The following is a 15,000-nucleotide window of genomic DNA, read 5'->3' as shown; positions in this document are numbered from 1 at the left end:
AAAAGTGGAAACGTGTCTACAGAAAAGTGGAAATGTGTCTACAGCGCAACTAACACAGTCCCTGAAGATAGACCTAAGGTCTGAAACGTTGGACACTTCCAATCAAACGCCAGTCTTATTTCACACTCCACAGTCGTTGGTTGATGGTGGTGTTTTTTTGTTGTTGTTGTTTTTTTGTTGTTTTTTTTAACTTTCTTTATTTGGTATCTACAGCGCAGAATTTCCAGAAGGTCTTACTTTTTCTGACAGATCCCCTGGCGTCCGTCCTGCACGTGGGACACCCTGTAACCCCCCTTGCCCCCCTCACCCCCCTTCCACACACACACACCTAACCCCTCCCGACCCATCACCCCCCCCCCCCCCCAACCCCCCTCTGCCCCAAGTAACTTGCCTCTTGAACTTCTGATCCTTCACAGATGGATAGGCCCTCCCCCTCGGCCCCGTCCACAGGTGTGCTGGGGACCTTGATTTCCACCTGGACAGACTCCCGGTCTGCCGCCAGCTCATCGGCCTCGTCAAACTTGTTCATGCTCTGTTTGAGCACAGCACCTCGCTCCAGGTAACTGAACTTTCGGGACCTGCAGGATTGTCACCAACACAGTTGTACTTATTACGGTGATGTGTGAGAACAGACACCACCTATCTATCCAACACAGTTGTACTTGTTACGGTGATGTGTGAGAACAGACCCCACCTATCTATCCAACACAGTTGTACTTGTTACGGTGATGTGTGAGAACAGACACCACCTATCTATCCACCTGCCACACTAACACCAAACTGCAATAATACTATTACCTAGGCTTACACATGTCGTGCTCAATAACTGCGGTTCACGCCCATTAATTTCTTTCTGGTTATGCGCAAAGTAATTGTGCACTGCGGTAATGGGTAGGGAGTGGGTAATGTCCGTTTCATACTTGCCTTCAATTTATATCTATGTGTGTGTGTGTGTGTGTGTGTGTGTGTGTGTGTGTGTGTGTGTGCATGCGCGTGCGCGCAACAGGCCTTAAAGTCCTGACCAGCGGGTTGCGTCTATGCGAAGGTCCGGTATCTGAAACTGACACACTGCAACATATTCACTGACAAGTGTGAGCATTGAACTTTAGCCTTCAAGCGGGATGGAAAGGTGAGGTCGGAGGGGGGTGGGGGGTGGGGGGACAGGAGAGAATCTGAGGGCAAAGGGCCGAATCCCCAGCTGGCCAGGATGGTCTTCCCCTCCTGGAGACCCTCAAAGGTGGAGTGCCGGCCAAGTGATCACGCGTCCGCCTAGGAAGCGGGAGAATCTGAGCGCACTAGTTCGAATCCCATAATCACCAGCACCCCACCCCCCACCCCCTCCACTAGGCCTCGAGTGGTGGTCTGGACGCTAGTTATTCGGATGAGACGATAAACCAAGGTCCTGCGTGCAGCGTGCAATTAGCGCACGTAAAAAAAGTGTTGTCCTTGGCAAAATTTTAAAAACAAAAAACAAACCGTCTTGAAAGAAAAACAAAAGAGCAGCCCGAATTTCACTCTGAAAACTATGTTGTACCAAAACGCATTTTAATACAACACAAGAAATACACGTTTTCTGATACTGCTGTATCGTCCAGATTTTCCTTAAGTTTCCCCTTAATCTTCTCACGTTTTAAAAAGAATAGACAGTGTAGTACGTTATATCGTCCAGATTTTCATTAAGCTTCCCCTTAATCTTCTTACTCTTTAACAAGAATAGACAGTGTAGTACGTTATATCGTCCAGATTTTCATTAAGCTTCCCCTTAATCTTCTTACGTTTTAAAAAGAATAGACAGTGTAGTACGTTATGTCGTCCAGATTTTCCTTAAGCTTCCCCTTAATCTTCTTACTTTTTAACAAGAATAGACAGTGTAGTACGTTATATCTGTAGCCGTGTACCGAGTGGTTACTGAAGGGTACAGCACAAAAGACTTAACTAAATATGATTAATTGAATGAAAGGGTAGACAAGATCCCATGCACAGGCCAGGAACATATAGAGGCCAGTCACAAATGGGTTTTCTATTGTTTTATTTACATAAAAAGAGAAGACCTAAGAGAAGAAGACAACTAGGAGAAGAACTAAGAAGAAGAAGAAAAAGAGAAGAAGACTAGAAGAGAACTAGTCTAAGAGAAGACAATGAGAAGAAGACAGTGCCTGGAATGACATAAACAAATGTCATTAGTACAAGATGTCAACACAAGTGAACAGTAAAGCACATGTATACATACTACATGGAAAGACTATCACTCGGGTTTGGGATACGCAACAACATAATGCATATGTGTGAAGACCAAACGCTGACATCAAATGACATTTCTAATACATTTAAATAGCTCAATTAAAGTGATTGAAGTGATGCTGACTTGGTGAAAGTACACTGACAGTATAGATTAGATAAAGCTTATACTGTGTCAAAGTGACTCAAATGAATCAGTGGATTAGATATAATATTGGCAAACTGATAGACCAGATAGTAAGTGAAGAACCACCATGGCTTAACCATTAAGTGGTGAATGAACTTTACGCACTCACTAGAACATTCTGGAACAAACTATCTGTGTCGAGAGACGTCACTGACTGTGACGTTAAGAATCAAATGGAATACTGCTACGAGCATATGACGACATGGCAATTTTCTAGATCAATCATAGTCGAGCTGTGACTAACATGTCAAAGCAATAACTGAACAAAGAATAAACTGAACATAGCAATAACTGAACGTACTTATATGAACACAAGTACTGTGTCGAATAATACAATTTACAAATCAACACATTCTACACACTAGTACTTACAGCGATACGTAGCGAGGTGTCAGCTGTTGTGGGGACACACACGACACACTGCCCGCGACACAGCAAGAGAGAGAGAGCAGGCTCTGGTCAGATGACTGACCAGGTATGAAATGACCACTCATCATTCACTGTGCCAATTTATGCAAGTTTAGCGGACCGCAAAGTGCGTCACGTGTGCTTGCAAGCAGATCGTCACTAATCACGGAGAATCCGATGACAATTGTGTTTGTTTAAAGGTGTTCAGTGATAGATTTCTAAATGATTCCTGAACCGATTTACGTCGGATAAGTTGCAAAAGAAAGAGCTCAACACCTACTTTATAATGAGTATAAAATGAAGTGTTGGTTATTTAAAATAAATTTATAATCTTAATTTAAGTCACCTGAACAGGGTCAGTTTTAACGAGCTCATCACTGAAAATTACAAACTGCGTTAGATCAGTTTAACGTAGGCGAACATAAATGGAATAGATTTAAAGATGGAATTAAGACGATTCTGCCAGTATATAGTACTAGTAGTTTACTGATCCGACAAAAGAGCTATTAATTAAATACTGTGGAACAGAAACACAAGTTTGCTCTCAGCCAATGACGTATCGCGACGCGACACTGGTCTAGCAGTCAGCAGGTGGTCTGGCCAGGACAAAATGATGTAAGCAGAGTGACGTCACATATTCTGTGCAAGGGTTAGGAGAGAAAACGTCGTCTGCTCTGGCTTGTGCGTGAATAGTGTTGGAGCAAGCATAGCGCGCTTGGTCACATATCGTCCAGATTTTCCTTAAGTTTCCCCTTAATCTTCTCACGTTTTAAAAAGAACAGACAGTGTAGTACGTTATATCGTCCAGATTTTCATTAAGTTTCCCCTTAATCTTCTTACGTTTTAAAAAGAATAGACAGTGTAGTACGTTATATCGTCCAGATTTTCATTAAGTTTCCCCTTAATCTTCTTACGTTTTAAAAAGAATAGACAGTGTAGTACGTTATATCGTCCAGATTTTCATGAAGCTTCCCCTTAATCTTCTCACGTTTTAAAAAGAATAGACAGTGTAGTACGTTATATCGTCCAGATTTTCCTTAAGCTTCCCCTTAATCTTCTCACGTTTTAAAAAGAACAGACAGTGTAGTACGTTATATCGTCCAGATTTTCCTTAAGCTTCCCCTTAATCTTCTTACTTTTTAAAAAGAATAGACAGTGTAGTACGTTATATCGTCCAGATTTTCATTAAGCTTCCCCTTAATCTTCTCACGTTTTAAAAAGAATAGACAGTGTAGTACGTTATATCGTCCAGATTTTCCTTAAGCTTCCCCTTAATCTTCTCACGTTTTAAAAAGAACAGACAGTGTAGTACGTTATATCGTCCAGATTTTCCTTAAGCTTCCCCTTAATCTTCTTACTTTTTAAAAAGAATAGACAGTGTAGTACGTTATATCGTCCAGATTTTCATGAAGCTTCCCCTTAATCTTCTCACGTTTTAAAAAGAATAGACAGTGTAGTACGTTATATCGTCCAGATTTTCATGAAGCTTCCCCTTAATCTTCTCACGTTTTAAAAAGAATAGACAGTGTAGTACGTTATATCGTCCAGATTTTCATGAAGCTTCCCCTTAATCTTCTCACGTTTTAAAAAGAACAGACAGTGTAGTACGTTATATCGTCCAGATTTTCCTTAAGCTTCCCCTTAATCTTCTCACGTTTTAAAAAGAATAGACAGTGTAGTACGTTATATCGTCCAGATTTTCATGAAGCTTCCCCTCAATCTTCTCACGTTTTAAAAAGAATAGACAGTGTAGTACGTTATATCGTCCAGATTTTCCTTAAGCTTCCCCTTAATCTTCTTACTCTTTAAAAAGAATAGACAGTGTAGTACGTTATATCGTCCAGATTTTCATGAAGCTTCCCCTTAATCTTCTCACGTTTTAAAAAGAACAGACAGTGTAGTACGTTATATCGTCCAGATTTTCCTTAAGCTTCCCCTTAATCTTCTCACGTTTTAAAAAGAACAGACAGTGTAGTACGTTATATCGTCCAGATTTTCCTTAAGCTTCCCCTTAATCTTCTTACGTTTTAAAAAGAATAGACAGTGTAGTACGTTATATCGTCCAGATTTTCCTTAAGCTTCCCCTTAATCTTCTCACGTTTTAAAAAGAATAGACAGTGTAGTACGTTATATCGTCCAGATTTTCATTAAGCTTCCCCTTAATCTTCTTACTTTTTAAAAAGAATAGACAGTGTAGTACGTTATATCGTCCAGATTTTCATTAAGCTTCCCCTTAATCTTCTTACGTTTTAAAAAGAACAGACAGTGTAGTACGTTATATCGTCCAGATTTTCATGAAGCTTCCCCTTAATCTTCTCACGTTTTAAAAAGAATAGACAGTGTAGTACGTTATATCGTCCAGATTTTCATTAAGCTTCCCCTTAATCTTCTCACGTTTTAAAAAGAATAGACAGTGTAGTACGTTATATCGTCCAGATTTTCATTAAGCTTCCCCTTAATCTTCTCACGTTTTAAAAAGAACAGACAGTGTAGTACGTTATATCGTCCAGATTTTCATTAAGCTTCCCCTTAATCTTCTCACGTTTTAAAAAGAATAGACAGTGTAGTACGTTATATCGTCCAGATTTTCATTAAGCTTCCCCTTAATCTTCTTACTTTTTAAAAAGAATAGACAGTGTAGTACGTTATATCGTCCAGATTTTCATTAAGCTTCCCCTTAATCTTCTCACGTTTTAAAAAGAATAGACAGTGTAGTACGTTATATCGTCCAGATTTTCATTAAGCTTCCCCTTAATCTTCTCACGTTTTAAAAAGAATAGACAGTGTAGTACGTTATATCGTCCAGATTTTCATGAAGCTTCCCCTTAATCTTCTTACTTTTTAAAAAGAATAGACAGTGTAGTACGTTATATCGTCCAGATTTTCATGAAGCTTCCCCTTAATCTTCTTACTTTTTAAAAAGAATAGACAGTGTAGTACGTTATATCGTCCAGATTTTCATGAAGCTTCCCCTTAATCTTCTTACTTTTTAAAAAGAATAGACAGTGTAGTACGTTATATCGTCCAGATTTTCATGAAGCTTCCCCTTAATCTTCTTACTTTTTAAAAAGAATAGACAGTGTAGTACGTTATATCGTCCAGATTTTCATGAAGTTTCCCCTTAATCTTCTCACGTTTTAAAAAGAATAGACAGTGTAGTACGTTATATCGTCCAGATTTTCCTTAAGCTTCCCCTTAATCTTCTCACGTTTCATGCGGTACTTGCTTCTTTCTTTCTTTCTAATCTGCTAGGAAGTGAGAGAATCTGAGCGTGCTGGTTCCAATCCCACACTCTGCTAAGAAGTGAGAGAATCTGAGCGTGCTGGTTCCAATCCCACACTCGCTAATATGTTCTCTCCCTCCACTAGACTTGAATGGTGATCTGGACGCAAGTCATTTGGATGAGACGATAAACCCAGGTCCCATGTGCAGCATGTACTCAACACACGTAAAAGAAACCACGGCAATAAAAGTGTTGTCCACGGCAAAATTCTGTAGAATAGTCAACCAAAAAAAAAATGCAGGTATTTTTTTTTAATGGTGGCGCTATCGTTGTAGCGACGCGCTCTCCCTGGGGAGAGCAGCCCGAATTTCACACAGATAAATCTGTTGTGACAACAAGAGCAATACAATACAATACAATACAATACAATACAATACAAAACAATACAATGCATGCCTGCTGTGTTCTATCCACGGTTGGTGCAATGCATGTCTCCCAAACAGCACAAATCATCCGCCACGACTCACGTGCTGATGTGCAGGGGCACAGAACTGACGGGAGTGACGTTGTAGCTGACGAACGGTGAGCTCATCTCCACACTTTGGATGTTCTTGGGGGTCTCATCCATTACTGCACACACACACACACACACACACACACACACAGGCACACAGGCACGCTCGCATGCATACACACACGTATACACGCTCGCACACACATATGCACATGCGTATGGGTTTTTTTGTTGGTTTTTTGTCTTTTTGGGTTTTTGTTTTGTTTTTGTTTTTTTTTTGGGGGGGGGGGTTGCTGCCCCATCATCTGCACCGTTTCAGTGGCATTACTCCCACGCCGCTCGTTTCGATTCCTCTATACACGGCCACACCCGGGTTCGTCCGTCACAGTTCCAGACGTCGGCAGTCCGCAGGGAACCATCGTATGAATGATAGTATTTATTTATTTATTAATTAAGACTTCTTGCTATAGTGTATATTATTGAAGCTCTATGCGCTTTACAATAGCACTAAAAACATTCACTCAAATATCCCCACATAAACATATGCATATAATTTGAAACATAGGTAAGAGAGAACAATTAAAAGAGATCATGCCAGTTGATTAAATCAAGAAATGTAACAGGTATAAAAAAAAGAAGATAAAAACGAAATAACGATAACAACAAAAAAGTAGACAATTGAAATTCAAAGAAGAACAAAAGCACGTATGCGCATACATATATACGTAGGTACATATACACATACATACATACATATAAAACACACACACACACACACACACACACACACACACACACACGCTCGTACGTACGCACGCACACACGCACGCACACATGGTGGTGGTGGTGGTGGTGGTGTGTGTCCATCGAGATCGATAATGACCATCGTTGTCATCCAGCTGGGGGATGGGGGGAGGGTGGTGGTGGGGTGGGGGGGAGGATGCTCATGAATCTATCTGTGAATTAGATGGCTGAATAGTCCAATCTGCGCAAGAAATGTTCGCTGACAGTTGGGGCAGACAAAGACAGGCATACCATTGTCAGGGAGCTTGTTTGCCCGTGACTTTCTGGCCTGCCTCTTCTGAACAGCTGCAGCAGTCCTGTTGGCCTCGCACAACTTGGCGCCTTTGTGCACAGCAGCGCGCCATTTGTCACGGTCCACTGCAGATTCCTCCCAGGAGTCAGGGTTGATATCAAACGCTTTCAGGGAGACTTTCAGAGTATCTCTGAAGCGCTTCTTCTGACCTCCGTGTGATCTCTTCCCTTGTTGCAGCTTGCCATAGAAGAGCCTTTTGGGCAGCCGATGGTCTGGCATGCGCGCCACGTGTCCAGCCCAGCGAAGCTGGGACTGCATCAGGATGGTGAAGATGCTGGGAAGGGTGGCTTTTGCGAGCACCTCTGTGTCTGAGGTCCTGTCTTGCCACTTGATGTGTGCATGTTGTGTGGAAGTGGTTCAGCTTCTTGGCATGTCGTTGGTACACTGTCCAAGTTTCGCAGGCGTACAGTAGTGTGGGGAGAACTACTGCTCTGTAGACCTTTAGCTTGGTCTCAAGACTAATGCCTCTTCTGTTCCAGACATTTGCACTGAGTCTACCAAACGTTGCGCTTGCTCTTGCAATCCTGACGTTCACTTCATCGTCCATGGTCGCATTTCGTGACAGTGTGCTGCCAAGGTATGTGAACCGCTCCATGATCCACCGCACTGAGTCTCTGACCGTTGACTGTGATGGGCTCAACTTAGGGTTTCCCTGGGGCTGGCTGATGGAGAACTTCAGTTTTCCTCGTGCTGATGGTAAGGCCGAAGTTCCTGCTGGCAGTGGCAAACTTGTCGACGCTGAGTTGCATGTCAGCTTCAGATCCAGCGTTGACGGCACAATCATCAGCAAACAAAAAGTCTCTGATGATGTCTGTCATGACCTTCGTTTTTGCTTGAAGCCTTCTGAGGTTAAACAACTTGCCATCTGTTCGGTACTTTAGGCCGATTCCAACATCGCCATCTCTGAAGGCATCAGTAAGCATTGCAGAGAACATGAGGCTGAACAGCGTTGGAGCCAGGACGCAGCCTTGCTTGACACCATTTGTGACAGCAAAAGGAGCAGATGTTTCGCCTTTGTCCTGGACTCGAGCCTGCATGCCTTCATGGAATTGGCTGACCAAGGAAATAAATTTCCGAGGGCATCCGTACTTGGCCATTATCTTCCACAGTCCCTCTCTACTCACGGTGTCGAAAGCCTTAGTGAGGTCGACATAGGTGGAGAACAGATCAGCATTTTGCTCCTGACATTTCTCTTGCAGCTGCCTTGCAGCAAACACCATGTCAGTGGTTCCGCGCTCTTTCCGGAATCCACATTGGCTCTCAGGCAAATGACCTTGGTCAAGGTGTGCTGTGAGGCAGTTTAGTAGGATCCTGGCAAGTATCTTGCCTGCGATGGAGAGCAAGGAAATGCCCCGATGGTTATCACAGGCTTGCTGGTTCCCCTTTCGCTTGTACAATTGAATGATAGATGCATCTTTGAAATCCTGGGGGATCGTCTCTTCTTTCCACATGAGTGAGTACAGCTGATGGAGCTTCTCAGTCAGCACAGTGCCTCCATCCTTGTAGACCTCTGCTGGTATGGAGTCTGAGCCAGGTGCTTTGCCACTGGATAGCAGACGGATTGCTTTCTGGGTCTCAAGAGGTGTTGGCGGATCGTCCAGTGCTTCGTTGATGGGGACTTGTGGGAGACGGTCTATGGCTTCATCATTTATGGAGGAAGGGCGATTTAAGACACTGTTGAAGTGCTCAGCCCAGCGTTCGAGAATTTTCTCCTTCTCGGTGATCAAGGTATTCCCATCTGCACTGAGGAGGGGGGATGATCCTGAAGATGTGTGGCCGTAGACTTCTTTTAAGGCATCATAGAACCTCTTCATATCGTGCCTGTCAGCATATCCCTGGATCTCATCAGCTTTGTCAGACGGCGTTTCTCATCCAGAAGCTGCTTGATTTCATCACAGTTTTCATCAAACCAGTCTTTGTGCTTTCTGGTCATGGGTCCCAGGGTCTCTGAAGCTGTACTATAGATCAGCTCTCGCAGGGTCCTCCAGTCAGACTCCACATTCTGGTTGTCCAGAGAGGCGGATTCCAGACGATCTTCCAGCAGCTCCACAAAGGACTGTTTGATGGTGATGTTTTTCAGCTTAGCGATGTTGAGCCGTTTTGGAGCCTTCTGGCCTTGGGGGCGTCTCTTGGGCTGGATTCGAATATTCAGCTTCGAGACTACAAGGCGATGGTCTGTCCAACACTCGGCGCCGCACATGGTCTTTGTTACACGTACATCTTGCCTATCCCTTTTCCTGATGATGACATAATCGATGAGATGCCAATGCTTTGAGCGAGGGTGCATCCATGACGTCCTGTTACGGGTAGGGAGGCAGAAAACTGTGTTGGTTATCAGCAGTTCGTGCTCTGCACAGGTCTGAAGCAAAAGCAATCCATTTGGGTTGCAGTGGCCCACACTGTGCTTTCCAATCACTCCATCCCAGGAGATGTAGTCAGAGCCAACTCTAGCATTGATGTCCCCAAGAATGATGAGCTTGTCTGCTTTAGGGATAGCAGCAATGACAGAGTGAAGGTCCTCGTAGAACTTCACCTTCACTTCATCCGGGTTAGTCATGGTTGGGGCGTAGGCACTGACACTGGTGAGGTGCTTCTGGCCAGATGCCAGTGGGAGTTTCATGGTCATAAGCCTATCGTTGACTCCCTTTGGGATTTCAGCTAGCTTGCTGACATGAGCTGTTTTTACTGCAAAACCAACGCCAGCCTCACGTCGCTCTTCGCTTCCTCGTCCACTCCAGAAGAAGGTGTAACCAGATCCCTGTTCACAGAGCTCGCCTTCGCCTGCAAGCCGAGTCTCACTCAAGGTTGCGATGTCAATGTTGTATCTGGCGAGTTCGGATGCAACAAGTGCCGTTCTCTTTTGGGGTCTGTCCGCGTTATCTCTGTCCAGGAGAGTCCTTATGTTCCAAGCACCAATGGTGAGCGGAACGATCCTTGTTTTTTTCTTTTCTTTCTTTTTGTTTCGACCGCTGATGTAGGGTCCCCGCCAGCCGCGGTATGCTGGCCAGGGTGATATGGAGCAGGCAATTTTTTAGGGCACCTTTTCTAGCCCCTTCCTCATGCCAGGGAGGTGAGCAGTGCATTCCTAAAGAGGGCTGCTCAGACGCTCAGACGGCTGCCGAGCTCCATCGCTGCTCCTGTCGACGAAGAACGACCCTATGTCCTGAGCCGCCTGCGTGCAGTTCTGCGGCTGCGACTGCCAGTGTACCCACACCTGTCGTTTCGTCGCTCGCCTGTCGCCACAGGACTTGGGGGTGATGAAATGATGAAGGATGAAAGGTCATTTTGGATGACTGATGACTTGCGCGATGAGTTTGTTTAAAGTGAAGAGGAGTTGCGCAACGTCGACCTCACTATCTCGTCCGGGTCCACCAATTTCCAGTGGCAAGACTAAGTCGAGACGACTGGAGGATGAGCACGGATGCAGTGGATGACCAAGATACACGCACACATACACGCACCTACAGGCACACACACACACGAACACAGGTCAACAATCCAATAATGCAAACTGACTACGACATTACATGATAAAACAGTTCCTGCAAAGCATTTCTCTGAAGAAACACCGCACACAACACACACAGATCAAAACTAGAAAGATGAAGCAAATGTTCACACACACACACACACACACACACACATACGCAACACACAGACACAAGCTCGCGCTTGTGGGCGTGCAAACACCCGCCACCTCCTCTCCCCCCTCGTCCTCCCCCCTCCGCCCCCTCTCCCCCTTCCACACACACAAGCACCCACCTCTATTTCATTTCCTACAACATTGTATGACTGTCTGAACAAGTGTGTCTTCAGGGCAGTTATAAACTGTGAGGGGGTTTCAGAGTGACGAGTTTATGAGTGGAAGCTGGTTCCAAACAGTTGTCGAAAAGTGAGAAAAAGATCGCTTGCCATAAGTCTTTGTTTTGATTCGAGGAACAGTAAAGGTTCTATTGTCTGAAGAAGAGCGGAGTTGTCTGGCAGGGGTATAGACATGAAGGAGATCAGAAAGACAGGAAAGTAGGGATCTGTGAGAGAGTTGAAGCAAAGAGTGGATGTTTTACGTTGTATTCTTGCAGAGACTGGGAGCCAGTGAAGTTGTTGGAGTGGCTGTACGTGTTCGTGTTTTCTGACTCTGAAGATCAGTCGTGCTGCTGAATTTTGAACCTTTGAAGTTTGTCTAGGAGGTACTGAGGAATGGCAGAGAGTAAGAAGTTACAGTAATCAAATTTAGACAGAACGAGAGAACAGACGAGAGTTTTGGTTGCATCATAAGTGAGAAGATGGCGAATGCTACTGATTTTCCTGAGTTCATGGTAAGCAGAGCGACAGATGTTGGACACATGTTTTTCCATGGACAGAGTGTCAGAAAAAGTTACCCCTAGGTTTCTTGCAGCTGATGAGAACTGAATGTTTGTGTTACCAACAGACATAGAGGAGGGAGCAGAGTCAGGTAATGGTTTGTTCTGTGAGTGAATCAGGAGGACTTCAGTCTTGTCATCATTTTGTTTGAGTTTATTTGCTGTCATTCAATGCTTGATGTCAGTGATGCATTTTTGAATGTTGTCAATGGTGTTATTGATCTGGTCAGGTGCACATGAGTCATATAATTGTGTGTCATCGGCATAAGATTGGCTTTGGACGTTGTGCTGAGCTGTGGTGGTACCAAGTGGCTTTGTGTACAAAATGATGAGCACGGGTCCCAAAACTGATCCCTGGGGGACTCCGAATTCCAGAAGAGAAGGTTGAGAACAGTGTTTGTTAGTAACGACAGTCTGGGTTCTATTGGACAGGTACGATGAAAACCATTTCAGTGTTGTGTCAGAAATGCCAAATGAATAAGAAAGACGATTAACGAGGATGCTGTGATCGATTGTATCGAATGCCGCTGAGAGATCTACGAGGGTGAGGACAGAAAGTCTACCAGTATCTACAGACAGCAGAACGTCGTTCATAACTTTGAGCAGAGCTGTTTCAGTGCTGTGGGAAGGGCGGTAGGCAGACTGTAAGACAGGAAACAGGTTTTTGTGATGCAGATATTCAGAGAGCTGGAGGAGGACAATCTTTTCTGTGAACTTGGAAAGAAAAGAGATTGCTGACAGGACGATAGTTTTGAGGGTGTTTACTTCGAGAGTCAGGTTCTTGAGCAATGGTATTACAAGGGCTTTTTTGTACAGATCTGAGAAAGTGCCTGACTGAAGAGAGTTGTTGATGATAGAGGTCAAGGCCGGGAGGAGCACATCAACACATTCAACTAAAAGGGATGTGGGGACTGGGTCAGGTGCACATGTTTTGCGGCTAGATTTTATAATGACTTGCTTAACTCCTTCCTCTGTGACAGGACGAAAACTGCTGAAAGACGAGGAAGAGTGGGGTTTGTCAGCAATGAGAGGATCGGGTACAGACTGGCTAAATGTTTCGAGCTCATCTCTAATTGTCTGTATCTTGGTAGTGAAAAAGGAGCGAAAGCATCAGAGAGGTCGTCAGAAGGAATGTCAGTTAGCAAGGTAGAGTCTCTGCTACTGTCAAAGAGACGGTCACTGGTTAAGAATAATTTTTTGACAGATGTACTGGCTTCGATCTTGAGCTCCAGTACTCTTCTTTGGCATTCTGAACAATATCAGTGACTGACTGTTTTGCTATTAAAAAGATCTCACTGTCCACTGTCAGATCACTCTTGCGCCACGTCCTCTCAGCACGACGGCACTCTTTCTTGGCGTCACGCAGGATGTCGCTAATAGCTGTGTGCCACGGGGACGTGTGGCCTGAAGGCACACGCTTCTCTGTAGCTGGAGCATGTCTGTCCAGCAGTCTGTGCAGGCCGTCATCCAGCTGTTGGGCGGAGAGGTCGGGTCCAAGGTCATCCAGCATGTCCTGGACGTCAGCCTTGAAGGAGTCCCTGTCCCTGAACCAGGTCACAGGAAGTGACAGTGAAGGGGACATGTTGGGGTGTGTCAGTGTGAACTGAACCAGGTCACAGGAAGTGACAGTGAAGGGGACATGTTGGGGTGCTGTCAGTGTGAACTGAACCAGGTCACAAGAGGTGACAGTGAAGGGGACATGCTGGGGTGTGTCAGTGTGAACTGAACCAGATCACAGGAAGTGACAGTGAAGGGGACATGTTGGGGTGCTGTCAGTGTGAACTGAACCAGGTCACAGGAAGTGACAGTGAAGGTGACATGTTGGGGTGCTGTCAGTGTGAACTGAATCAGGTCACAAGAGGTGACAGTGAAGGTGACATGTTGGGGTGCTGTCAGTGTGAACTGAATCAGGTCACAAGAGGTGACAGTGAAGGGGAAGGTGGAGGTGACGGTGACATGGAGATGGTCACGGTAGAGGACAGCAAGTCCCCCACCCCGTGTTGCACGAGGGAAGGACCTCAGCTTGTAGCCTGGCAGAACTGAGGGAAGGACCTCAGCTTGTAGCCTGGCGGAACTAAGTCAGCACATTTGCCTTCATCGCCACTAGTTTTCAGCCACGTCTCTGTTAAAAATAACACATCCATATTCTCATCCTTGATGAAGTCCACAATCTGTGTCCACTAAGACTTTGAGCCAACGGACGGTGTATCAAACATGCCCACAGTCATTCTGGTGTCTTGATGCCGACCACTGATGGCGATGACGTTGCCCATTTGGGTGTGCCTGGAGTCCAGTAAGTGTGATGGAGTAGCTTGACCATCAATCTTATTTGATGTTTCTGATACCCTTAATGGCCTGTATCGTGCAAGGTCATCAGCTTGGTGGTGGGCTGCAGAGCGACAGAAAACATCCACTACAGTCTCAATTCCTCTGCTCTCCATACTGATGAGCGTGATGGACTGAGGGGGGAGACAGTTTTTCACAGGGCACAGGGGAAAACATCCACTACAGTCTCAATTCCTCTGCTCTCCATACTGATGAGCGTGATGGGCTGAGGGGGGAGACAGTTTTTCACAGGGCACAGGGGAAAACATCCACTACAGTCTCAATTCCTCTGCTCTCCATACCGATGAGCGTGATGGACTGAGAGGGGAGACTGTTTTTCACAGGGCACTGGGGACAATATATCAAAATGCTCAAAATGTTGATAAAATCATTAGTTTTGTTAGTTTATTAACTTTTTGTATATAAACAGAATTTAACGTCTGGAGGCGCCTGTGTTCAATGACGCTTGTTTCACTGAGTGCACGTGCACTGCAAATAACAGAGGTGTTTAAGCACGCTCACGTGAGGAGTGAAGCAACATGCGGTGCTGTCGTACTGCAAACGTGCCTACGAAAACCTCTAGCAGCAGTCACAGAACGAAATGAACATCTGTTGACCGTCTTGAGTGGTGTTTGTGTTCTGTTCCCT

The 15,000-nt window shown here is 44.9% G+C and overlaps 1 protein-coding gene across 1 annotated transcript in view; it reads right to left on the bottom strand.

The window, feature by feature from the left end:
* LOC143283195 (androglobin-like) overlaps positions 1 to 15,000 on the bottom strand; it is a 200,635-nt gene that overhangs the window by 149,591 nt on the left and 36,044 nt on the right. Inside the window, exons 9-10 of the mRNA XM_076589370.1 lie at positions 6,584 to 6,686; positions 392 to 578 (exon numbers count right to left, since the gene is read on the bottom strand). Coding sequence (XP_076445485.1) covers positions 392 to 578; positions 6,584 to 6,686 — 290 coding nt within the window. The remainder of the gene's footprint in view (positions 1 to 391; positions 579 to 6,583; positions 6,687 to 15,000) is intronic.

This window comes from Babylonia areolata, chromosome 6, assembly GCF_041734735.1.
Source record: "Babylonia areolata isolate BAREFJ2019XMU chromosome 6, ASM4173473v1, whole genome shotgun sequence".
Taxonomy (NCBI): Eukaryota; Metazoa; Mollusca; class Gastropoda; order Neogastropoda; family Buccinidae; genus Babylonia; species Babylonia areolata.
The sequence above is the reverse complement of the archived record's forward strand: the minus strand, read 5'-3'. Positions and strand labels throughout refer to the sequence as shown.